A 26,432-nucleotide genomic window follows, 5' to 3' on the forward strand; every position below is an offset into this window, starting at 1 on the left:
TAGCAAATCTGTATATGGATCCACATTACATGGGTAGTTTGTGGTTTCTGATGAGTGTCATGTTCCCCTCAGTGGTCATGTAAACAAACATTTTCTCAGTAGTCATGTCAACAAACAAAGCTCGCATTTCTCTAGGCTGGGAGAGGTCCGATAAGTGCGAACAAAGACCCATCATTGTACAAAAGCAATCCTGCAGGCGATGATTACAAGTCATGGTGTCATCGGATCCTATTTCATCGAAGATAAATATGTAACACAACATTATCAGCTAAGCGATACAAAGAGCCAGTCATAGTCCGATTTTGTGTAGATTTATAAACATATGTGATATGCATGTTTGAATGAGCAAACATTTCAACAAGATGGTGCCACCGCTTATATAGGCCGGATGAATTAAACAATGTTGCAGGAACTTTCCGGAACAACTTGTTTCCAAAGGGAATGGCTTTCCTTTTACTACTAGAAGTGTACGTATAGACCTAACGATGTGGTGCTTTCCCGTGGAGAATATTAAAACAAAAATGCTTCACGTCTATCTCACAAACTGTGGACGGTCTTTGAATGAGCATTCAATCACTAATTGGGGATATAACTCCTGAACAGTGTTCCAGTATTGTCAGCAATCGCAGACTACCTCATTGTGCGGTAAACATAAATAAATTAAAGGTACTAAATTTCGGTTACCTTTTATTTAGCTGCACCTTGTATTATATAATGTAAAATTTACAGCTCTTTCTTAAAGTTAAACGTTCTTCTGCTGGTATACGCGCTAGGAATGACTCCAAAGTTGAACCTTGAATCTGGGGATACTTGTATATTTCCTCAAAGAGTTTGTTGAGCAAGTTCCAATTCCTTGCCCGGAAGTATCCCCACTCCTTCAGGGTTGAAATATATACAACAACTTGACTATATATCCTATATGTCAAAGTACTCCGCATGGCTAATACATTATAATATGCACTACCCAATTATATTCTATATCAAGGTAATAAACTCAAAAATCATTATTTGACTATAAATATCCTATATTAGTGAACCTCGCTATCACGCCGTAGAGTGACCGTGAGACAGTGAGAGTTATATGACCCTCACACCTTAAAAACAAAGGTCAAGTCCTAATTAACTAACTAACTCTATGGCTTATGGAACCCGAAGGTTCAATGCCGCGTTCACAAAAGCTCTCCACTGACTTCAGTCTGTTCTTCCCTCAGAGTAAGCGACCATGTTTCGCAACCATACAGAACAGACATGATTATCGTTTTATATATTTTAAGCTTCAAATTCGTCGACAGAATTCACTACGACAAGAGATTTTGAACGGAATAATAACAGGAATTTCCTGCTTTTAGTCGACATTTAATTTCTTCGTGAATATGGTTTTCGTCTGTTAATATTGATCCTAGATATTTGAAAGTATTCACTTTATTGAAAGTATATTATGATCCTGACGAACTTCCATGTATTTAGTTTTTTCTGCATTTACTTCTAAACCCATGTCCCGGTAAGCGTTTAATAAGATCTCTGCATTTCTTTCTATTGTTCTCCTATCATCCCCTATTAAATTTACATAATCAGCATACGCCATAACCTGGTGAACACCATTCAACTCTAGGCCCAGGTTGCTACTGATAATCCGCACTGATAATCTCCAATAATTTCATCTTCATATGAGGTCAATCTTGCTAATAGACTGTTGAAAGGATTTTATAGTGCTAGCAGCACCATCTTGACGTGTGAGTTACATGACTCTCACACAGCCAGAAACTAAAGCCAAGCAAACAACATCCAGCCAGAGCTTTCTTCCCTTTCATTACTCGGGCCTTGACGTGGCTAGAGGACTTGTGAAGGGTGACCAATCAGGTCTATACAGCTACAAAGAAAGAGCTGTTCGGATCGAGTAAATGAGCTCAAATTACCATCATAACTAGTTTTCACCTAATCGATAACTAAAAATCTCTCGAACGGTTTTGTACCGTGCGACCTGTTAAGCAACTCGTCTAGATGAACAGTTGACGAATATATAATGAGCTTAATAATCTGACAACATAATATAAATGAAATCGTGGAAAATATAGAAATTCAAATACGCACACCGAATGTGTCACATCTAGCCATAACAATGAGTCACATTAGTTGTGATACCTTACTGTTAACTAGATATTTATTATGGATATGCTTCTCTTAACTAAGGCCACTAATATAGGATATTTACAGTGAAATAATGTTTTCTGGGGTTTATTACCTTGATATAGGATATAATTGAGTAGTGCATATTATATTCTTAATCTACTAGTTATGCAGATCACTTTGACAAGGTCAAGTTGGTGTATATATTTCCAACCCTGAAGGGGTGGGGTCACTTCCGGGAAAGGAATTGAAACTTGTTTTGAAACTTACTCGACAAATCCTTTCAGGAAATATATAGGTTATCCCCAGATTCAAGGTTCGACTTTGGAGTCATCCCTGGTCAGATCAATTACATATCCCATGGAAATGTAGTGAAAATACATTAATAACAAATTTTAAGTGTCAATCAAATCGAAACATAATATGACACATTTCCATTACCTATTTCTTATATATGTCTGACCTTGATGAATCACGTAGCGAATTGTCACGCAAGTCAGGGGAGAGTGGTACAGTCTTGCGTGGTATGAAATAAACTTTTCTTTCCAGCTTGGCTGCGATTATAATAGAATATGGTTTTTACGAAATTGTTCTTATACCAAAAAATAATCGGACCAATTTAGTAAATACTTTTTCATATTTTCAGCCGATCAGAATACAAAAAGACTGGAAATTCCCGTTCGCCTACCCTGTATATATAACCATCATACTCTCTCATACAACACAAAATACAATCATTCTTCGAGATTAAGAGTCCCTTTGTGTTGGTGTATGTTATATTATGTATGTATATGTATAGTTACTAAATACATATTTTTTCTTCCGTCTATTTTATATATAGTATGTATTATTTACAAGAGTATATTAATATAATTCTTTCAACTATCGATATATATATTCTTTTCTTTTGTACAACACTTATAAGAGGATGATTCACACCATTTCCCGTAACAGTATCTCATCACAATTACAATAAACTCACTGGGAAAAGTTCATTTAAGAAAAATAAAATACTGAACATCTGGAAAACAAACTGTCAGTGAAAAATCTATACATTAGTATCAGTATTCTGTATAATTTAACTTAAATATAACTTTTGTTCATTACCATGTCATTTTACACGTTATGATTCGATTTAGTCTTGGTTTGGAATGCAGACAAAAAATTAAGTCATTCAGAATGTACAATTGTCAAACGCATATATTTTAATCACGCTCACGCTCGACCCTAGCTATAAGAGCTAAATACATGGTTTTGATTGGTTCGAGTTATCTGTTTCTCGCCACGTAAAATACATATAGCATAAATCGAACGCTAAAATAAGATGAAAACAACACTCATTTGTCCTTGTACGTAATATATAATGCATAAATTGTGCTTTTCCAATCATTGCCTAGAGATTTCTGATAGTCCTTATAAATAATGACGTTATAAACCAATAGGAGAGTACGAAGTGGGGCTCTCGCGAAGCGAGGGGTTGTAGGGGGTAGTGGCGAGTTAGAGAGAGGGGGAGGCACCAGAAGGATGAAAGGTAGGCATAGGCTTCCCCCCTTGGGATGTAATTAAATCTACATTGCAGTTGTACTATCCGGTCGTGACGTAATGTTACGTAGTAATTAGTCCATCTTGCGCACGCAACTTTATTGATAAAAAAAGTGATTTATTTACGTTACGAAACATAGCTGAACGAGCGTCAGCGAATGAAGGGAGTTAGAAGCCCAGTAGGGCTCATTTTATTCCACCTTTGCCCCCATGATAATACCATATGACATTACGTCACATTCGAGTGGCGCAACTTCGTACTACAGGGGCGGGCCAACAGATAATTCCAACCAATAAGAAACGTGTATTTAGTTCCTATGACTAGAGTCGAGCGCGAAAAAAATATGCTTGCTAAACATATATTGTCATTTATTCACCCCTGAGTCACTCTATTCTCATTTATTTATGACACTTTCTACATAAAATTAGATGAAAAAGCGTTGTTAATCAAATTAGAAACAAATGTTGAGGCAAGCCGATCCTTACAAACTTCTTAACACTATATTATCGACTGAGTATAAATATTATGCAGCAGTTCACAGCAGGGAGATAAGTAAAGAATTCTACACAATGAGTTTTTTTTAATATCATCATCTACAACTGAATTTCCTATAGTGTGCGTCGCAATCGTCTGGTACATCTTAGCTGGCTTACAAGGGCACCGCGAAATATATGGAAAATTTCACTGAAATAACCATTAGTCTTGAAAATTAAAAATGGAAATTATTTGAATTTTGGGTTTAGACCACTAACAAGTTATCAAAGCTCACACATGACGAATCTTTCGTAAGTTCACAATATGTTTTATTTTTATATACATGACTTACGTACGCTTATGCAGTGACTTGGAATAGTCAAAATATACCAATATACTTAGTGTGTCGTGAACGAAAAAAGTGAAGGGAGTAGTGATCATATTGATTTTTCTCTTGTTTTCTCTTCATTCCACGAATTCTTCCATTATTATTGTTTAACTGCAATTTTCCTCCCATTCTGTTCAGTCCGCGAATTCATCCATTATCATTGAGTAAGTTCCCTCCCATTCTCCTCATTCCACGTATTTCTCCATTATCGTTGATTGATTACAATTTTCCTCCCATTTTCTTTCATTCCACGTATATTTCCAATAGCGTTAATTGATTGTAATTTTTCTCCATTTCCTTCACTCCACGAAATATACATGATTGCAATTTTCTACTCATTCTCTTCATTCCACGAATGTTTCCATTATCATTGATTACAATTTTCCTTCCATTTCCTTCAATCCACGAATACTTCCATTGTCAATGATTTATTGCAATGCCTAATCGATATAACTGCGGTACTATTTAGCTTCAATTTTCCGACTGAGGTTTCACAAACTCAATTTACTTTATTTATAGTTCGAAGTAATTCAGAGTATTAAAAAAAAATGACCACAAACACATTTCCTATTTGTTTTCAACGGTAATTACGTAACTAAGTATCTTGCCAATCGATTCGAAGATCCTATGAAATAAAACCTTTCTTTAGTGGCATCCAGTAGTGTCATCAACGTCAAGGAAACAAAAAAGTTACGATGATAAAGAATTACAATAAAATATAAATGATAAAATGATAGGAGATATGAGACCCTGAAAAATTATGAGCAAGATTTCTGCTCATCTCATCACAAAGCAATATTTGAACCCAATAGACGCAATGATGTAGCAAGTTGATCTTAAAATGATACGTCCTCATTTCCATTCTCGTAAGAGAATTAACAAGATATGCCTTTTGCCATCGTTAAATGAAAAAATCCACCCCAAATAACCTGTAAGGTAAATGGAATTCCCTCTAGTACACTATGAAAAGTTAAGAAAATCTTGCCATTGCAATCACAATCCGGAAACTAAATTTACGACTCTTTCAATTACAAAGCAAAACTGCTTAATATTGTTACTACATTAACAAGTTTTTTACAATTTACTAAACTATTCACAGCACTAAAAATAAATCGAATACTAAGTGAATTCAAACACAAATACACATTCACACTTGAATTTTTTCTTAGCTGCTTTCATTAACAAATCAATTAATATAATAGCGTATTTCCTACACTGATGAAAGTAGCTGTCTACAGATTTTACAGCCATTATAAACATATCATATTTGTAGCAAATGCAGTGTAAATTTTTTACTTTTTCTTTACCTAACGAAAATAGGAAAGTTACAAAAGCGTCACTTGTACTAATACCAGAGATCGAATTAGGGAACTTTCGTGAGAAAAGTAAACGCAGTATCCCTTATTTTACTTTATCCGTTAAAAAAAAGGTATGTAGTAAGGAACAGCTGCCAAACTATTTTTTTACTTAGTCAACTAAACATCCAAAGTGGCACAATTATGCTAACACATCTCGCCCAGTGATATTTCCACGACAATTTGCAATCTACTATTGAGATTTCATATTATACATGTTAAACCGAGAAAATAACCGATTTTATATCACACCAATTCTCTATAGATGCGAAATCAATTATATTTTTTAAAAAAAGGTAAAAAATCCACGACTAAAGCAAAATTCGAATCCGGGTCTCTAGGTTACCATGCTGATGCGTTAACCACTACGCTATCTAATCTGAGTGTCTGAGTAGATGAGCACCAACTTCATGAGTGATAGAATGTATGACTGTGGACTGAACAGTGAACGCATCGGCACGGTAAACCAAAGATTTCGGACTCGAATTGTGGTCCAGTCGAGCATTTTTTTCAACTCTTGTACATTACTGAGATTTCACTAAATTTATTTTGTAATTTTCTCTAATAAACGTAAAAGCGTGTCAAAATATTGCATTTCCCTGTGTGAATCATCCTACGAACTATTATATTTTGCCATTAAAATTTGCTAACAATTTAAATTAATAAAAAACGTGTCGTAAGAAACTTACGACATTCCTTCATCTTTTATGTACATCAAGATCTTTCATTCTTTCATACAAATCACGATCAAAAACAAACAAAAAAAAAAAAAAAAAAATCGAGGAATTGCTGCAGAACCACAGTCTACAAGAGTGGAAGCTCTCCAGTTAGCTGATTCAACGCCTCCTCCTTTCCAAAGATCGAGAGGACCGTAGTGGAGTTCGGGGGAACTTGAGTAAGCCCTGAATCCTGAACACAGAAGGTGGGTAAACTGAGGAATGAAGCTTGCTTCTGTATGTTTATCAAATGCGACAAGTTCTGGGCCCGTAGAACAACTTTCTTCTCCCTAGAACATAAAACAATTCACATACATCAATATACTGTAATATCTCACGTGCTTGTAGAAGGATCAATTTATTGTAATGTCTCACGTCCTTGTAGAAGATAAACTTATTATAATGTCTCACGTCCCTGTAGAAGGATCAATTTATTGTAATGTCTCACGTCCTTGTAGAAGCATCAATTTATTGTAATGTCTCACGTCCTTGTAGAAGAATAAACTTACTGTAATGTTTCACGTCCTTGTACAAGGATCAATTTATTGTAATGTCTCACGTCCTTGTAGAAGGATAAACTTATTGTAACGTCTCACATCCTTGTTAAAGGATAAATTTATTGTAATGTCTCACGTCATTATCGAAATGACGTGTTATTCACAAATCCTGCTTGTGTCAAATACAAATTGTTTAGTACTTTTTCGCGTATCATTATTCCAGTGCTCCAAATGTAATTTTTTGTACTTTGCGTTTTTTTACTCCCATAAGAAAAAATAACCTTTTGGCTTATTTTTTAAACTGGCCTGGGGGGTGTAATGTCCCACGTGCTTGTGTTTACATGTGTTCCTGTTTACAAACATCAGATATGTGCTACTATTTACAACCAACCACCACACGCAACTTACTATGGAATACTACATCTGCACATGACAGAGACACCATGACGACGGAAGAACAGCAGCGCCATTAGTTTCGACTGGTTAAATCTCCTTTCTTGGCTTGCAGTGGAGCCTAAGAAGTACTTAACCCAAAGCCTTAGCTTCCAGTGAAGTTAATGATTCCCTTTCTCCCTGGCTTGCAGTGGAGCCTTGTGGGAAACTTTACCTCTCTTTCTGCTTGCAGCAGAGCAGCGAGTGTCCTACACTCCCTCATGTAGTTTGCTACTGAAAATTCCTCCCTGAGACTGTCAGCTCGAAGGGAGACCTATTCCTACCTTAAACTAGAAAATTTACATTATCACAATCTCACTTCCTGTCCCACCCACATCATCAAAAGCCTAGGCCCGAACCCGAGGGGCTCAAACTTTTCGAAAAATGGATTTCTACGGAAAATTTCTCTAATTTCCCCTTTTTGATATATCAGGCTTTCCAATAGTTCATTCCACGTCAAATCACCTAAGCCAACACCCACCAATTCAGATTTTAATGAAACTTCGTGTACTTATTATAGTGCATGGAGTTAGTGTCAGAAACCACCAAAATATTTCACTTCCGGCTACCAGTCTGCAATTTTACACAGTTCTTATATGTATACCAATGGAAAAGAATCCGCCGGGAGACACTCGATCCAATGTCCAAAACTCGTGTGATGACGTCATCAAAATGGCGGACAGCTCGATTCAAAAAATAAGCCATATCTCCGTTATTTATGAACTGATTTTCTTCAGACTTGGCTCATTTTAAAGGAAATTAAATTTGCAATAAAACATGTTACCAAAATATTTCCTCTAAAATTAACCATTTCGGAGTTGTTTAAGAATTTAATAAATTAATGAGTATTTATTGAAGAAAAATACAAAATAACTCCGAAACCCTTAGTTTTAGACGAAACACTTAGGTAACGTGTTATATTCTTAATTTCATTACCTTTAAAATGAGCTATTAATGAAGAAAATCGATCCATAAATAACTGAGATATCACATATAACGTGTTAATTACATTATTAAAATGGCGGTCACAACTTGTAACAGATAGCGACAAATTTAGCCAAAATACTTCACTTCCATATACCAGTTCCAAATTTTGCACAGTGTTTATATACATAATAAATAATTTTAAAATACCTGGGAGACACTTGATTTAACACGCTGAACTCCTATGTTGACGTCATCAAAATGGCCGCCGGAATTAAAAACATAGGTTTGCTTAAATACAACTATCTCCGTTACCGATCATTTTATTGAGTCTTCCTATTGTTCCATTTGAAAGAGCATGAAATAAGCTACAAAAATGTTATTCGATTTAGTTTATAGGTAAATGGTTTATGAACTATATATGGCGATGACAACGTGGAAGTGGATGAAAAGATGATCCGTACATTTTCTTCTAGTAGATGGCAGAAGTTTTGCTTGAAGAAAACGCATAAACATTTATTTTGTTTTTGGTAGTGGTGACTTCTGTTACTTACCGGATTTTTAGAAAAGAAACAAATATTCTATCACACAATGTACTGGAAGACCACCATGGTGCTAGAATGTCTCCTTTTAGATTAGGTCCGCAGCATTCGACAGGGCAGTTTGATAGACTTTATTTCTACTCTGGAAAAAATTTGTCCATGGATGTATGCTCTCGATCGTACTAACTATGCGCGATGGCTGCCAGTGTTTCTGTACAACTTAAAGCAACTGCCAGAGATGCATCCAACAATGTTCCGTGAGTTTCAAAACGGAAATATATCTGGCTGCAAAACTAAAAGAAAATTTTCCAGGATGGTACATGACCAGTTAGATGAGCAGAACAACAAACTAATTAAGAATTCTTCAATTAACCTATCCCGTCTAAGTCAAGGGGAGGGATTATGGATGGTTGCAGGACCCGAAGTTGCCGCATGATTGGAGAGTTCGAAAAGGATCGGAACCTGAAATCTAACATCACTTGCGAGGAGCATCATGAAAATACTCCAAGTTTTAATAAGAAATTCGAAAACCATGTTTCTGTCCTTGTTGAAGTGTTTGAATCACACGGCAACCCATTCGAAGATGACGAGTTAACTACAGTCAACACAGTAGAATCATTCTCCCAGAAGAAAATGCGATGAGCGTCATGTCGGCAAATGCTACAGGGAAAAGCCAATTTGATACGTTTGACGAAGATCGGTTGATCCTTAGAAAAGTTTCCACCCATGAAGTCATCAAAAGAAACAACCTTCCCTTGATGAGTGTTAAGAAAGTTACAGTTAAGTCCAAAGACAAGCAGAAAATAGTAGACCTGAGAAAAGACAGTACTCTTTTTGCCAAGTTGTACCTTGCTAGTCAATCAAGGGAAATTGACGTCAAAAAGTTCTTTACTCATAAAAATAGCTCATGTCCACCTTCCATATCCGACCGCAGTAAGCTCGGAAAACCAATGAAAAAATCCGACGTGGTGTCCTGTATCATCGGGTCAAGTGGAGTTCGGGTGACCACTGCTCATGAGCCCGAAGTTTCTTCGCTCATAATCGATGCAGAAGGCTTGATCCATATGCTTGTCCCTAAATCCAGCCGGACATTTCAAGAGTACTGCAACCAGATTGTTAAACCATACATTCTAATGAGAATAAGATCTGTGGAAAGAGTTGACCTAGTTTTTGATCGCTACCTAGAAGGAAGCCTAGAAAATGACGTAAGACAGTCGAGAGTGTTTGGGCTCAGAATAAATGTAAAATCTAATGTTGTCATCCTCAAATCTTTCAGTAAGTTCCTTGCTCACAGTAAAAATAAAGAAGAACTCTGAATTTTTAGCTGAAAACCTGGTCAAAATGGATCTCCCCGCCGGGAAAAAAGTCATTTGCACCTACAGAGACACGATAATTGGATCGCAAATGGAGGCGACATTTGAAGCTATATCTTCCGAATTCCATGAAGAAGCCGATGCCCGTCTCCTACTTCATGTATGGCATGCCATGGAATACTCGGGTTGTTCTTAGGTCATGGTGAAAACTGTTGATAGTGACGTGGTAGTAATTGCTATATATGCCTTTTCTAGACTCAATAGACTGAAAGAATTTTGGATTGAATACGGCAGTGGAAAGCACCTCCAATACCTTCTGATTCACGAGTGCACAACAAAGTTCCACGAGGAGTTCCAGATCTTTTACCTTTCTTCCATGCATTTACGGTGGCTGACACTGTGTCTAAGTTTTGCAAGTATTGGTAAAACCACTGCATGGAAAACGTGGATGACTTTCCGAGATGTAGACAAAGCTTTTTCGGCATATTCTCAAGTTCTGGACAACATCTCTGAAGATGACGACACGTTTTTACTCATTCAACGCTTTGTACTTCTTATGTACCATTCATCAAGTTCTGCAGAGACCGTCAATGAAACCAGGCGGATTCTCTTTACCCAGCAAAACAGACCCATTGAAAATATTCCACCAACCAGCAACGCTCTGTTGCAACACTTGAAGACGGCCATCCTACAGTGTTCTTTGTGGACAAACTGTCTTCAACGGAACAGTCAACGCATGGATCCTTGTGAGTGGGGATGGAAGAAGACAGCAGGTGACTATGAGCCCCTCTGGTCGACAAGCCCAAACTTCACCATGGAAAAGCTAAATAACTTGATAGCATGCAAGTGCAAACAGATTTGCACGCGCTGTCGATGTGTAAAAATACACGAACTTTGCACTTTACTTTGTAGTTGTGAGGGTCAATGCAGAAATTAAGTTTAATCTTACAAACTTTTCACTTTGTTTAAAGTTTACATTGTTTTCAATAGTTGTGGCTTCCGCGTTAATAATCCATATGGGCTGTACATGTTTTCATTGTGAGAAACTGTTGTAAATATCTGTTACAATTCCTAAAAAAGAAAAGTTTTTTTTTTTCATTTTTGCCAATCAGTAAAAAGAGGGCATTGGATCCACTAAAATATGTAAATAACTATTTTTATTTTCATGTTCACTGTTTTGTGGTATAATTTATAATTAAAGATGAATCACTCTTTAAAAAAAAAATATACAAGCATTTAACATTGCAATGGATGTAATGTGTTTACTTGAGTTAACGCCTCTTATAATAACAGAAATATCATTGCAAAATATATTAAGCCAACAGCAACCATTTTAAAACATTGGTTTTTACCCCCTTCCACGTTGTCAGCGCCATGAACCATTTAAAATCGAATAAAATTTTTGTAGCTTATTTCATGCTCTTTCAAATGGAACAATTGTAAGACTCAATAAAATGATTGGTAACGGAGTTAGTGTATTTAGCAAACCTATGTTTTTAATTCCGGCGGCCATTTTGATGACGTCAACATAGTTCAGCGCGTTAAATCAAGTGTCTCCCAGGTATTTTAAAATTATTTATTATGTATATAAACACTGTGCAAAATTTGGAACTGGTATATGGAAGTGAAGTATTTTGGCTGAATTTGTCGCTATCTGTTACAAGTTGTGACCGCCATTTTAATAATGTAATTAACACGTTATATGTGATATCTCAGTTATTTATGGATCGATTTTCTTCATTAATAGCTCATTTTAAAGGTAATGAAATTAAGAATATAACACGTTACCTAAGTGTTTCGTCTAAAACTAAGGGTTTCGGAGTTATTTTGTATTTTTCTTCAATAAATACTTATTAATTTATTAAATTCTTAAACAACTCCGAAATGGTTAATTTTAGAGGAAATATTTTGGTAACATGTTTTATTGCAAATTTAATTTCCTTTAAAATGAGCCAAGTCTGAAGAAAATCAGTTCATAAATAACGGAGATATGGCTTATTTTTTGAATCGAGCTGTCCGCCATTTTGATGACGTCATCACACGAGTTTTGGACATTGGATCGAGTGTCTCCCGGCGGATTCTTTTCCTTTGGTATACATATAAGAACTGTGTAAAATTGCAGACTGGTAGCCGGAAGTGAAATATTTTTACGCTAACTCCATGCACTATTAACACTACTAAGGTATGAAGACCTGTAAAATTTTTCTTCCGAAACCATAATAGTTTGTGAGAAATACGAGACCAAAGTTTCAGAATTTTAGGCATCCCGGTCGTTCTCGAGGCCATCTAATATTTCGTAGAGCTTAATACAAAAATTCATATCTCAGTATCTAAGCAATGTATCACTTGGAAATTTCTACCCGAGGTTTATGTAAGTCCGCAGACCTAATAAAAAAAAACATCACGATTGCTGTACATTAAGGGTGAAAATGCACCCTTGCACTTCAAAATAGATAATTTTTGTGTAAATTTTAAATTTTACATAATGCGCATTATCGCTGTGAGGCGGACCAATTATCTTGCCGCTTTTTTTTTTTTTTTTTTTTTAAATTTAACCTTAAGGTATGTTCTAAGAGACTGTAAAATAAAATTAGTGGTTTTTTTGAATGTTTCGGTTAGTAATTCTCGTTTAACCCTTCAAGGCCAACGCGCCAGCTTTTCGTGTAATCTGTAAAGTGTTATCGCCATTGAAGCAAGCAAGGTATTGGTATATTATTGCTCGATTCACTCACACAGGTCTCAAGTAATTACCAAGTATACGTGTTGTTTGTGTTGAAGTGTGTGGGGGTTCAAAGAAGCGGGATAACCAGGCTAGAAACATTCACTTTCGAAATTTTATAAAAAAGAAAAAAATCTGTTTACCGAACTGTTAATATAATCAAAGTGAATTTAATGTTAAAATTGAATTAATTTTCCAAATCTACAGTCCATTATCTTTCAAATACAGTAGAAATGAAGGTTATATAACAGTCAAGGGGAAGCCAGTGCCAGATAAAAGTCTTGCCAACCAAACCAAACTTAACCTAACCGTACAAGCTTTCAATCATAATGCAGTTTTGTATGACTTGAAGAGTATACATTTATTTAATATATTTGTTGATATATTTGTTTATAGTGCCAAAGATCTTACGTTCGTAGTTGTTAAATATACAGGGTACCTCAAATGTCCCCTGACATAAGGTAACTGTTATTATCATAGTTACAACAAAATATAAGAGCAAAAACAGTTTCCAAATATGATGTTTTCAATCTAAAGTGAAGGATTTTTTAAATCGGACTAGCCGTTTGGGCTGTGCACTCTTTGTGCGACCAATGTTAAACGAAAATGCAACGTTGCCATTAATAGAGGGGCTGGGGAGGCGGATCAATTTTGTAAAAGTATGGTGAATAGGGGTCATGTTTTAAATGGGGGCTGGCCATCAACACGTTAGCGCAAAAGACAGTAACTTCATTCACTTATGTTGTGGGTCCAGGTAAATGGCAATGTTGTATTTCAAGTTAACATTAGGTACATAAACAGTGTACAACCCAAATGGCTAGTTCGATTAAAAAAAAAAAAAAAAAAAAATAACCCTCCACTTTAGATTGAAAACATCATATTTGGAAATTGTTTTTCCTCTTACATTTTGTTGTAACTATGATAATAACAGTTACCCTATGTCACGGGACTTTTGAGATACCCTGTACATTTAACAACTACAAACGTAAGATCTTTGACACTATAGATACATACTTCAACAAATATATTAAATAAATATATACTCTTCAAGTCATATAAAACTTTGTATCATGACTAAAAGCTTATACGGTTAGGTTAAGTTTGGTTTGGTTGGCAAGACTTTATCTGGCACTGGCTTCCCCTTGACTGTTATATAACCTTCATTTCTACTGTATTTGAAAGATAATGGACTGTAGATTTGGAAAATTAATTCAATTTTAACATTAAATTCACTTTGATTATATTAACAGTTCGGCAAACAGATTTTTTTCTTTTTTATAAAATTTCGAAAGTGAATGTTTCTAGCCTGGTTATCCCGCTTCTCTGAATCCCCACACACTTCAACACAAACAACACGTATACTTAGTGATTACTTGAGACCTGTGCGAGTGAATCGAGTAATAATATACCAATACCTTGCTTGCTTCAATGGCAGTAACACTTTACAGATGACACGAAAAGCTGGCGCGTTGGCCTTGAAGGGTTAAACGAGAATTACTAACTGAAGAATTCAAAAAAACACTAATTTTACTTTACAGTCTCTTAGAACATATCTTAAGGTTTAATTTTTTTAAAAAAAGCGGCAAGGTAATTGGTCCGCCTCACAGCGATAATGCGCATTATGTAAAATTAAAAATTTACACTAAAAATTAAGTATTTTGAAGTGCAAGGGTGCATTTTTCACCCTTAATGTACAACAATCTTGATTTTTTTTTTTTTTTTTTTTTAAATAAGGTCTGCAGACTTACATAAACCTCGGGTAGAAATTTCCAAGTGATACATTGCGTAGATACTGAGATATGAATTTTTGTATTAAGCTCTACGAAATATTAGATGGCCTCGAGAACGACCGAGATGTTTGAAATTCTAAAACTTTGGTCTCTTATTTCTCACAAACTATTAGGGTTTCGGAAGAAAAATTTTACAGGTCTTCATACCATAGTAGTGTTAACAAGTACACGAAGTTCAATTAAAATCGGAATCGGTGGGTGACATTTCGGATTTTTTCTGGGTGATTTGACGTGGAATGAGCCCAATGCTAGTACAAAAAAAAAAATATAGGAAATCACGACGAAAAAATATAGGAGGTTTCGTGAAGCTGTGAAAAAGGACTAGGTATTCACTTATCCAATAGGTAGAAATAAAATGAAAATTACACCAATTATTATATGAACATACATTCTACTGTAAAATAACTAAATGGTTAATAATCTCGTTGCAAAATTTTATACGAGTTTCTTTGTGTTTTCGTTCATGTTCACCAGCACTGAGCAACGACTATAAGGAAAGTGTAGAAAGGATCTGCATCAGAAACTTAGAAAAGCCCACGACAATATTTTACTCCATCATGAAACGTTACAAGAACCAATATCCAGAAGCTTCGGAAACCCTTGATCTTGGCACCAATCATTTAACATTCGCCGAAGAGACACGTTCACATAGGACCATCATTTTCCAGCATGAGGAACTTTGTCATGAGGCAGTTTAGATGTCTTAATAGTTTTCGCAACAGCCTGAAAAAGATCTGAAGATGTAACGTGTTCAAAAATGCACTGTTCAGGTAATGAGTAACAACACAATTGGTTGAAGAAAAATATCGAATGTGAATATCAAACTATGTCAGTTGCTGCGTTTGTTGTTTCATCTACAGCAAGACTGAAGGAGCTAGCAGAAGTTTTAACATCGTACAACAATTTTTCACGTAAATAGGGGCCAAGTCTATGCAATATTGAGTATGACAACCAGTGGCGTATTTAGGGGGGCTTCCGGGCTTAATCCCCCCCCCCGAAATCTTACTCAGTGGCGTATCCTGAGTTTTGAGGTTGGGCATGCAATGTTCCAATACCACTACTTCTACTACCACTATATTATTATTATTATTATTATTATTATTATTATTATTATTATTATTATTATTATTATTATTTGTAAAACGCTCCAGCACTCCTTTATGGTGGAACATTCTACCTTGCGGCGTAGAATAAACTTTACATCTGTTTCAGTATCATGATGATGATGATGACGATTGGTGTTCTGCCCGAAGGCAAGTCTTTGACCCGAAGGTTCCATGGTGTTTTTCCATTGCCTTCCATTTGATGATGATGATGTCCTAAGGATGGGACCTACAGCTTTACGTGGGATCCGAACCACTTGTGTCTCCACCGGGAATCGAACACGGGACCCCTTGATTACAAAGCGACGAGCGTAACCACTCATTCACGGGGGACACAATATTGAATGATGAAAAGAAATATATTTTATTCAAGTGCAAACAGTACACTGTTCGAGAAACGAATGTTCCACCGTCAATTTCTAACTAGTTTTCAAAATCACTTTTATGCTTTAAAATGCTTGCACTTCCTCTCCCGCTAATAAAATAACGTAGTTCAAGTATATTCTTACTAGGTAGCTATTGAACGATTTGAAAATACACACTATTCACTCGGAAACACAACTAAGGAATAATATAATCAATCCAAGGGTTAATATAATCCACCCAATAATCAATCCAATGCTGTGCTGAATTTGCTTCTCCAATTTAAGCTCTTTAAAAATAAAAAATAAATAAATAAATAAAAAAAACAGAGACAGTGGTAAACCAAATAAGTTGGCAACTGTGACTGAGGACATGAGGAAGATTGTCAGCGAGGACAATCATCCCCTTTCTCAAAGAGGGACACGTTCGAGCAGGCAGGCACATTGCGCTTTTTTTCTCTCCCTCTCTCTCTGTTTCGTTTGACAGAAGAGCAAAAAGAATGTGGATGCTCCAATCGCCCATGTAACGCTGTAATGAAGTCCCAGTCGTCATTGCATTTCCTCTTGTCCCTCTCGCCCAGAAACTTAAGAAACTAATGGATACTTTCTTATATATGTTCCTCGCTACGTTTCAGCGGTTTCTCAAGCATGTATATAACTCCAAAGTTTGTTTGTTACATTGGTATGCACATCTATAAGCGCATCCTAATAGTAATGCGGAATTAACACTTGAAAAAAAAAAATAGTTTGGGAAAAGAAGGGGGTTCAATGCTCTTTTCCGTTACTCTTGTACCCACCATTCTCTGTGAATATAACATGTTCAAAAAGAGTAGACTATCAGAAAATAATTAGAATTATGATAATACTCACCAATTACTTGAAAAGAAAATCCACTCTTCTGGTCTTCTTGCAAAATTCCTCGGTGACTTTGTCAAAGAATGAATCGTTGCTTTTCATTTCTATTAGAAGATCTTTCTCCATAGACGTCATCGCCAAAGCCGAAAGACGTTCTTGTCCTTGAGAATTTCTCTGGAATGTTTTTATGCGTTTCAAGGCCGAAAATGAACGTTCCACTGAGGATGTAGTTGAAGGTATAACTCTAATTAATTCGCACAGCTTGTTAAGTTCTTGAAGGCCAGTCTGTAGACCATTTGAAACTAAGAAGTTGTAAATATCTCCCAAACTCCTTCCCACAAAATGATCAGAATTATAGACACCCTTAAGCTCGGCTTTCAATCGTACAAAATCAAAGAACTTTGCGTACATTTTCTCCAATTGCACAAACTGTTGTTCTGGAAAATCTTTTGAAAATTTAGAACAATCAAGAAGTTCCAAAAAATACATTTCTGGCAGTGAATCAAAACGGTGCTGCAGCTGCAATATTATGGTGTCATATATTTCACACCTCTTGAATTCCTCCTCTACTGATAAGGAATTGGCTTGTTTTCGACGTTTTGTCGGCGGATCATTAGATAGTAAGGTGTCGCGCCAAACTTCTTCAAAACCATTGTTGCGTTTTGATGACAGTCTCTCCTTCAGTGTCAGTATTTCTTTTCAACAATACGCAATGTCTAAAGACTTGGACTGTAAGATATTAAACACTATATCGGTGAAAGTGTATTTGTCTTGAAACAAATTTAGAAGAAAATTAAACTGAAAGTCATTTAACTTTGCAAGAAATCCGTCTGCCTCTTGTACGGTAATATTATCCCAATCCCCAGGAGATTCTAAGATGGCTTCTAATAGTTCCTGGAGCTGATCTTTGCAGTTAGCAATAGTTTGCACTAATCGGCTGGAAAAGTTCCATCTCGTAGCTGCAAGTCCTGGGAATCTTTTCTTAACAAATGTGTCCAACATATTAGATCTTTTTGTTGAAGAAGAGAAAAATGCAGCAATTCCATTAATCGTAACGAAGAATATGCGACAAGCACTAATAAAGGAAACGGATTGTGACAACACAAGATTTAGCTTATGCGCGTAACAATGTATAAAAATCGCCTCCGGAACAATTTCCCTTACCCGCGTCTGGACCCCACTTATGTCACCTGCTAACACTGCAGCCCCGTCGCAAGTTTGTGCGATCAGTTTATTTTTGCACTCAAACTGTTCTAACACTTTCATAATTATATTTGTTAATGCTGCAGCACTACGATCAGAACTAACGTCACTAAACCCTAAAAATCTTTCAACAACGTTATTGTTGTGACTGTAACGCAACACAGTAGATAACTGGGATAGATTGGTGACATCTGATGTTTCATCGATCATAATAGATACGAAACGAGTTGTTTTGATTTGAGATTTAATTTCTTCAACCATAACTGCACCCACACTTTGTATTAAATCATTTTGATTTAAGGGAGATGTACCTGAGAAAACCTTAGATGTGGTCAAATGATGTTTCAATTTTGCATCAAATTCTGATAACAACTGCAGGATTTCCACGTAGTTGCCTCGGTTGTTCGATTCTTCGCTCTCGTCGTGCCCGCGAAAAGGTAATTCTTGCTTGCCTAAAAGACACGTCACATACGTTAGTCTTTTCAAAATGTCCCTATACTCTTTTACAGTTTCATTATGTTTTCTAATATCCTCTCGCTTTTGCTTATCAAATTGTACGTCTATTCTAATTTTGCCAAAGGTCGCCAAAGTTATTAGTGCATTAACGTGAGAGTCCGATTTTTCGTGCCTTGTAATAGCAGTATGAAGGTTATTCAGGTCTGCGTAGCCCCGGTTTTTACTGTTCCATGGTGAGTTCTCGGTTCCGAACAAAACACAAGGCCAACAAAATAGTTTGCACAAATTTTCCGAACCGCAAAGCCACACAGTTTTATTATACACTTTGGGATTAAAATTACGCACACAAGTTTTGTTTTGTGACTTTAAGTTCGTTAGAGCTGGAGAGGGTCGAACTTTTCCTCCATAGGGCGAGCACTGAAAGGTTTTTCAAACAAGTTCGAAATTACCTCTTCTCTATCCATAGTAAACACTAAAAAGATACACTTCACACAACACACAACACTAACGATAAAGTAAAACGCACGCACTATAAATATTTCATACAGCGAAACGAAATAGAGTTAAAGACCGCACCGCACCACACATCTTTCCGAAATTTCTTAAACTATGAGTCAATGAACTTTTCCCGCTCGAACGAGGACTTCCGATAACACATTCTCTCGTCAATTTTCGCGGATTTTTCGGCCAACTTGTGCTTTCCGTAAGAGTACGCTTTGTTGCCGTAATTCAAACCTATATTTCACAGCATTCATAAAACATTTTTTTCATACACCGATACTCTCTTGCATTTAGATCCGACAACGCTGCAAAAGCAGAAGAAATTCTGCTTTCACGTCAGACATTTTTTTAATGCTTTGTTTCCAACCACTTAAGCATTTTTTTTTTTTTCACTAAACAAATTCATACACATTTAAATCACATCTGCGCGATTCTTTATTTAACAAATAGTACATTAAGTGACTACAAAGTAAATGTATTTGAGATAATGTCAATACATATTCTCCGTACTAGCAATTTAATTCATTTAGCTCATTTCCTTCATTTAGCTAATGCAATTAAATTGAGAGAGTATTTGGTATATCTTTGATTTAGTCATTTCGTGTATATGTATAGATGGCAACTATGCTGCGTGCAACTTTCGAGTTGCATACATTTTGGATTTCTCTCGCTTCTTTCACCCAATAAAACACAGGTTTACAGGCTAGCGGACGACAAGGATCTTGAGCGGATGCCTACACACATTGTCGAGAATACTGCAGCGCCACACGTGAACAGTTTTTTCAACTATTGACTGCCAGCTTTCGTAACGCGTACTGACCTACGATATCAAGGGAAGTTCCGTAATTTTTCAGTCTTGGCTCTTTGAAAATTAATTAAAAATAAATAAATTAGAATAAGAACGCATGCAATGCATGCCTTGCATTCATGCAGAATACGCCGCTGTACTTACTATAGTCAAGTATATGAAATATATGGCAGAATTTCCACATTTTCAGGCACCCCCCCCCCCCGAAAGTTAGCAAAGCCCTCCCCGAAACAAAATCGTATATACGCCACTGATAACAACTTAGTCTTATGAAGCTGAAAATCCTTAGCAATTAAACATGTTGCAAAACAAAGTAATGATGTCTTCACAAGAATTATAGCTGTAACCCGTAGAGCAACTTTAGCACCCTACAAGGTCTCAGCGATAACGACTTTGTCAATATGGGTTTTGTTCCAGTAATTGTGAGATACATGACTGTTCAATGACACTAAGCATGTCCTACCGTGAACCGTAAATGTACATTGTTGTGCACTTCTCTGTTTTTAATGTATATCTTTGTAGCCGCGTGCTGTACAAGAGCACTCTTTGCACGATTAGCCACTGAAATATTTATTAACCCAAATGCACTTTGCTTCCGATAAAGAATGGGGATTTGGAGGGCCTTCCGAGACAAAAGGCACTTTAACCACCCACACCTTATTTCCTTATGTTATTTTCACAAATGAAAGTAGCAATGCAACAAATATACAGGAGGTTTCGTTAAAATATGGGAAATATAGGAGTTTATAGGAAGAGACGCAAATATATAGGAAAAATAGGAGCATTGGAAAGCCTGATGAGTGGTACCCTTTGAAAGGCTGCTTTATTCTGAAGAGAATGAAGTATGAACCATGATCCTGAACAAATAATAATGACACAGTGACTTATTACATTATGCGCTATGTATATATACAGGCCCGAATCCAAGGGGGGGGGGGCTATAGCCCCCCTTGACTCTCAGGTATACATTGGATAAAATGGGCTTCAATCTTGCTGTACACTGGATAAAGTAGCAAACTATGGTTTAGCCCCTCCCTTGATCATATCCTGGATCCGTCAATATATATATACTTTTCACCTTGTGCCAGGTTTCAAAACTTTTTCCCATCTTTAGTTTGAGATTTTGTACACGTAATGTCGACACCTATAAGTATTTCTCAATTTTGTTGAGATCTCTACGTCAACCGAGGCCCGGTCCCGAGGGACTCAAAATTTTTGAAAAAAGGATTTCTTCGAAATATTTCCCGGATTTTCCCTAATTTCCCCTTCTGGTGTATGATATGGGCATGAAAATGGTATCCTTTGAAAGGCTGCTTTATTCTGAAGGGAATGAGGTATGAACCATGATCCAGGGACAAATAGTAATGACGAAGTAAATTTTTACATTATGTGCTATGTATAAATCTGTATATGTATATATTTATTTATCTATGTTTATATATATATATATATATATATATATATATATATATATATATATACTTTTGACTTTGTACCAGATTTCACAAAGTTTTCCCGCCCTTAGTTTTCAAGATATCAGATTTAGATTTTGTACTCGTAATGTCTACACCTCTAAGTATTTCTCACTTTTCTTCGAGATCTCACCAGGCTCGGGCCCAAGGGGCTCAAAGTTTTCGAAAAAGGAACTTTTCGGAAAATTTTTCAATTTTTCCTAATTTCTCGTTTCTAATGTGTGATACCCTTTGAACAGTTGCTTTATTCTGAAGAGAATGAGATATGAACCATGATCCAGGGACAAATAGTCTTGCATTAGGAGATTTTTATATCACGTCGTGTAAATGTATATATAAAAAGATTGGTCATCTTGAGATTTTCAAAAAAATTTCCCGCCCTTGGTTTTCAAGATATCGCATTAAAATTTTGCACACGTATTGTGTACGTAACTATGAATTTTTCCAGTGATTTTGAGATCACTGCGTGAACCCAGGTCCATACCAAAAGGGTACAAAATTTTCGAAAAAATTCATTCTTGAAAAAAAAAATTCAGTTTTTTCCAATTTTCCCGTTTCAGGTCTACGATACGGACAAGCGAGTGGTACCATTGGAAAGGTTGGTCTATTGAGAAAAAACGAGCTATGAACCATGATCTTACGATAAACAGTAATGAAGCAGTACCTGCTTGACTAAAAGCCTAAAATTTACCTCAAAAAGCCAGGAACATAAAAGGGTTAATGTTCTACCTTTTCCAATTATTTTTAGTTTTATTAATTCCATGTTTAGCTACAAAGAAATATATATATATATATATATATATATATATATATATATATATATAAACATTTCTACATACTCTACAGGGGCCTGGGCCTCCACAGCGACGGTATTGCATTAAGATTTTGGCTTTTCGTTTTCATCAGTTTGTCCCCAGGGTTGTTCTCGTTTTTCCAACGCTGAACTACCTTTAGGTCATACGGCCTAGATGGAAAACTCCTACCCCCACTGGGGATTGAATAACGATCGCGCTATATTGGCAATCGGACACACTACTGACTAACAAGGAACCCTATGTATCTATCAGAGCTCGATTTTCATGAAACTTTGTATATAGAGAGAGTACCTCGGGAAACTCGCACAGCTAAAATTGTAGCTGCAGAGTCCAAGACGTTGGGACACTATGGCCCGAGAAAGATCAAAAGTGGAACGTCAGTACATTAAGGACATGGTGACAAAATGTACGTTTTTGTTTAAAAGTAATCATTGTAGCGACAGGAAATGAGCATACATCGATACAAGATGGTCGATATAATCTGTTAAAAGTTATAAAAAGAATATCTGCCATCTTGAAAGAGGCCATATTGAAACTGGTGCGATTGGTGTAAATGAGAAGAGGGTCATCCGATGCATTAATTTGAACGTAAATAGCCACAAAAACCTGTTGGTGAAGTCTGTGGTGGGATTACATTATTCCTGTGCTTCTGGTAGAGTGGTTTAGGTACAAGATGAGCAAAGTGTATCTTATGACACTCGAGCAGATGCAGATTATGGAGCGCTATGAGTGGGATCAGTGGAACTAGAAAACCGAACGCAATGTAATTTTAGCACTACATTTGTGTCAGAGTCAACATGTAATTGGTGTCGATGTGCTGATATGACGGTTCAATCTTCATAATAATGTCATGGTTGACACTAACTTGTAACTTTTTATTAGACTTAAATGAATTCGAACAGCAATCAGAACGTCATATCAGTCCACCTATAGCGCTCCATACCCTCCATCTGCTCGAGTGTCATGAGATACACTTTGCTCATCTTGTACCTAAACCACTCTACCAGAAGCACAGGAATAATGTAATCCCACCACAGACTTCACCAACAGGTTTTTGTGGCTATTTACGTTCAAATTAATGCATCGGATGACCCTCTTCTCATTTACACCAATCGCACCAGTTTCAACATGGCCTCTTTCAAGATGGCGGATATTCTTTTTATAACTTTTAACAGATCATATCGACCATCTCGTATCGATGTATGCTCATTTCGTGTCGCTACAATGATTAGTTTTAAACAAAAATGTGCATTTTGTCACCATGTCCTTAATGTACTGACATTCCACTTTTAATCTAGGGTCCTAGTGTCCCAACGTCTTGGACTCTGAGGCTACAATTTTGGCTGTGCGAGTTTCCCGAGGTACTCTCTCTATATACAAAGTTTCATGAAAATCGAGCTCTGATAGATACATAGGGTTCCTTGTAAGCTGCAGAACAATCAATCTCAGTTTAGCTAGTAAATTAAAAAGTATTAATACAATGGGATATCGATAACTCGAAGAGGAAGGGAATAGATAAAAATTCGAGTTATCGAGTTTTCCAAGTAATCAAGGTGGCTACAACAAAAATTCGAGATACAGAGGTTCTGTGTTCCTCATGAAAAGAGAACTATATAATCTCTATAACTCAAAGTTTTATTCGCTCAACCTCTAAAATTCGAAGTGATGAAAGTTCCTTAAACTATTAGGTGACTAGTAAAAAACTAGACACGAGTAAAACACAATTACAGCACACATTAGCAACTATGACAATTACATAGAACAGGGTGTCTACTAAAATTTCAAAATGAAATTTTATGACTTTTTCGTGACCTTTTCTTTACCAAACCATAAAATTTAGTAACATTCTCAAGTGCGAATTTGGGTGCGAATTAGGCTGAATTTTCATATATGCGATAGAAACATACTTTGGTAGCATCTAAAGCCGACCATAGACATTTTTGGTGGTGAATTTTGACGTTTCATAGAACAACATTTTCTGGTCTGCACTTATATTTGTACATATTATATATATATATGTATAAATTTCGTGACTTTTTCATGACTTTTGGTGACTTTCGTGACCGATAGCTACCTTGTAGAAGCATAGTTATCGAGGTCATATCAAAAGAAATTCGACTTATAGAGGCAAACTTCGACTCGTAGAGGTTCGCAGCTACGAAAATTCAAGTTAACGAAATTTTAAAATATGATCACGAAAACCCTTAAAATTCGACTTATAGAGGTTGTAATATTTAAACATTCGAGTTACACAGGTTATTTTAACACTGAGTTTTATGGAGAGTTCAAAGGAATGTGAAAAAATTCGAGTTATCAAGGCCTAACCGGATTTTGTAAATATGCATTTTCTACCTACTAGCAACCTGCGGCAGCCTGTCTTCAGTTTCTTTATTCGTAAAATATGGAAGAGGGAAGTCAAAAACTAAAGAGACTTTCGAGAAAAGGTACATTTATTCTAATGATACGAAACTGAAACATACATTATTTCTCTACATACTCGCCCTGCACTTCAACGCACTTTTCCCAACCTTTCGTAAGTTTTTTTGATTCCGTCGGAAAAAAGTTTTTCGGTTGCATCTGTAACCAATTTTGCACCGCATCAATAACTAGCTGATGGCTGACGTTTAAATTTCTTAACTTCTGATGACGATGATGAGTGTTTCCAAACCATGCTCGCAGCCTTAGTTTCCGGTTCGGGACTATGGTTTGCTGATCTTTCCTTGTCACATAAAGAAGTTCTTCCCTGTTTGAAACACTCTATCCACTCGTAGATCTTGCTTCGCGATAAACAGCTGTCACCATACTGCGCTTGCTTCGACAAATAATTTCCGCAGGTTTAACACCTTCTAAAAATAAAAAGTGAATCACTGCCTCATTTCTTCGTTGGTGTAGATTGACAATGGAGCTGCCGTGTTTAACGGTCTACTATACTCAACGACTAACGCGGGAATAACAGTGACACGTTGCATAGAAGTGTTGCAGACGACACTAATTCAGCGCTGGATACTAACAGTGTTACCAAACCCTAATGCGAGAAGTTGCAAGTCCTTTTACTTTTTGACTTCTCGTATTTGGTAAATTTTCCTGACTTTACAGGTCTGTAGAATCTCTGATCATAAACTGCAAACTCAGATCTCTAGGCTCTAAGAAAAGATATCTCTCTATCTATTAGTTTATCATTTACACAACTCATTTTCTAAATTTCTAATACTGGTCGTTGTTTCGCGTTATTCATTAAAATTTAAGTCATTAAAAAATAACAAATCACAATTAGTACAATCACAAGCTGTTTTTCTTTATGTAAGATGAGAATAAAAGAACTTCAAATTCTGATATAACATTCTGAAAGCAAAATACATACAAATGAGTAAGAGAAATAGGTAAAATAAAGTAAGGACTAAAAATTTCTTACCCTTGATCCTCCATTGTAACAGGTCTTCTCCATATTTTGTTTGACTGTTGAGAAGTTTCCTGTACAAACCAACAGCAGCATGGCCAACCTAAAAGCATCAAATAGATTAAGCTCGTTATGATTACACTTTCATGTACTGTGACAGATTATTGGTGAAACAACCATGTTTCTTGCTTAATATGTTTTGTATTTTACATCTGTTTTTATTTTCATGTGAATTCGTATTGTGGTTATTGCTTCATTATGAAAGTTGATTTTATGAATGAAAATTAGCTTAAAAACATTAATTTTTATGAATCCTATAATTTAAAGTGGTATTGCTGAAATAGTAGTAAGCTAGGCTGAGGAAGAACGGAGAAATGTTCGGGGAAAGGGAGCTTTAGGTTGGGTTTTCATCTGAAATCATCACTGGCCACAAGCCGGCTGCTTTGTCTTCGTTCTCTATGGGTTTGTTGTGCCAGAGTTTAGCTTCAGTTTTTAAAGAGCAGCAAAAGCGAAAAACCTTTTTACTAATCAACTGAGTGATGTAATGAGACCAAAAATAGATCTGATGTCAAAACTTATTTTTGTTTTCTTTTCGATCTTGGTACCTGCTTGGTCGAATCTGTAGGCAGAGTTGGTAACT

The 26,432-nt window shown here is 36.2% G+C and overlaps 1 protein-coding gene across 1 annotated transcript in view; it reads right to left on the minus strand.

The window, feature by feature from the left end:
* Positions 1 to 6,708: 6,708 nt before the first annotated feature.
* LOC145684459 (putative peptidyl-tRNA hydrolase 2) overlaps positions 6,709 to 26,432 on the minus strand; it is a 49,918-nt gene continuing 30,194 nt past the window's right edge. The window contains exons 4-5 of the mRNA XM_081756874.1: positions 25,808 to 25,895; positions 6,709 to 6,893 (exon numbers count right to left, since the gene is read on the minus strand). Coding sequence (XP_081613000.1) covers positions 6,850 to 6,893; positions 25,808 to 25,895 — 132 coding nt within the window. The 3' untranslated portion in view covers positions 6,709 to 6,849. The remainder of the gene's footprint in view (positions 6,894 to 25,807; positions 25,896 to 26,432) is intronic.

The sequence above is a fragment of the Thermobia domestica genome, chromosome 4 (genome assembly GCF_964235325.1).
Source record: "Thermobia domestica chromosome 4, izTheDome1.hap1.1, whole genome shotgun sequence".
NCBI classification, from domain to species: Eukaryota; Metazoa; Arthropoda; class Insecta; order Zygentoma; family Lepismatidae; genus Thermobia; species Thermobia domestica.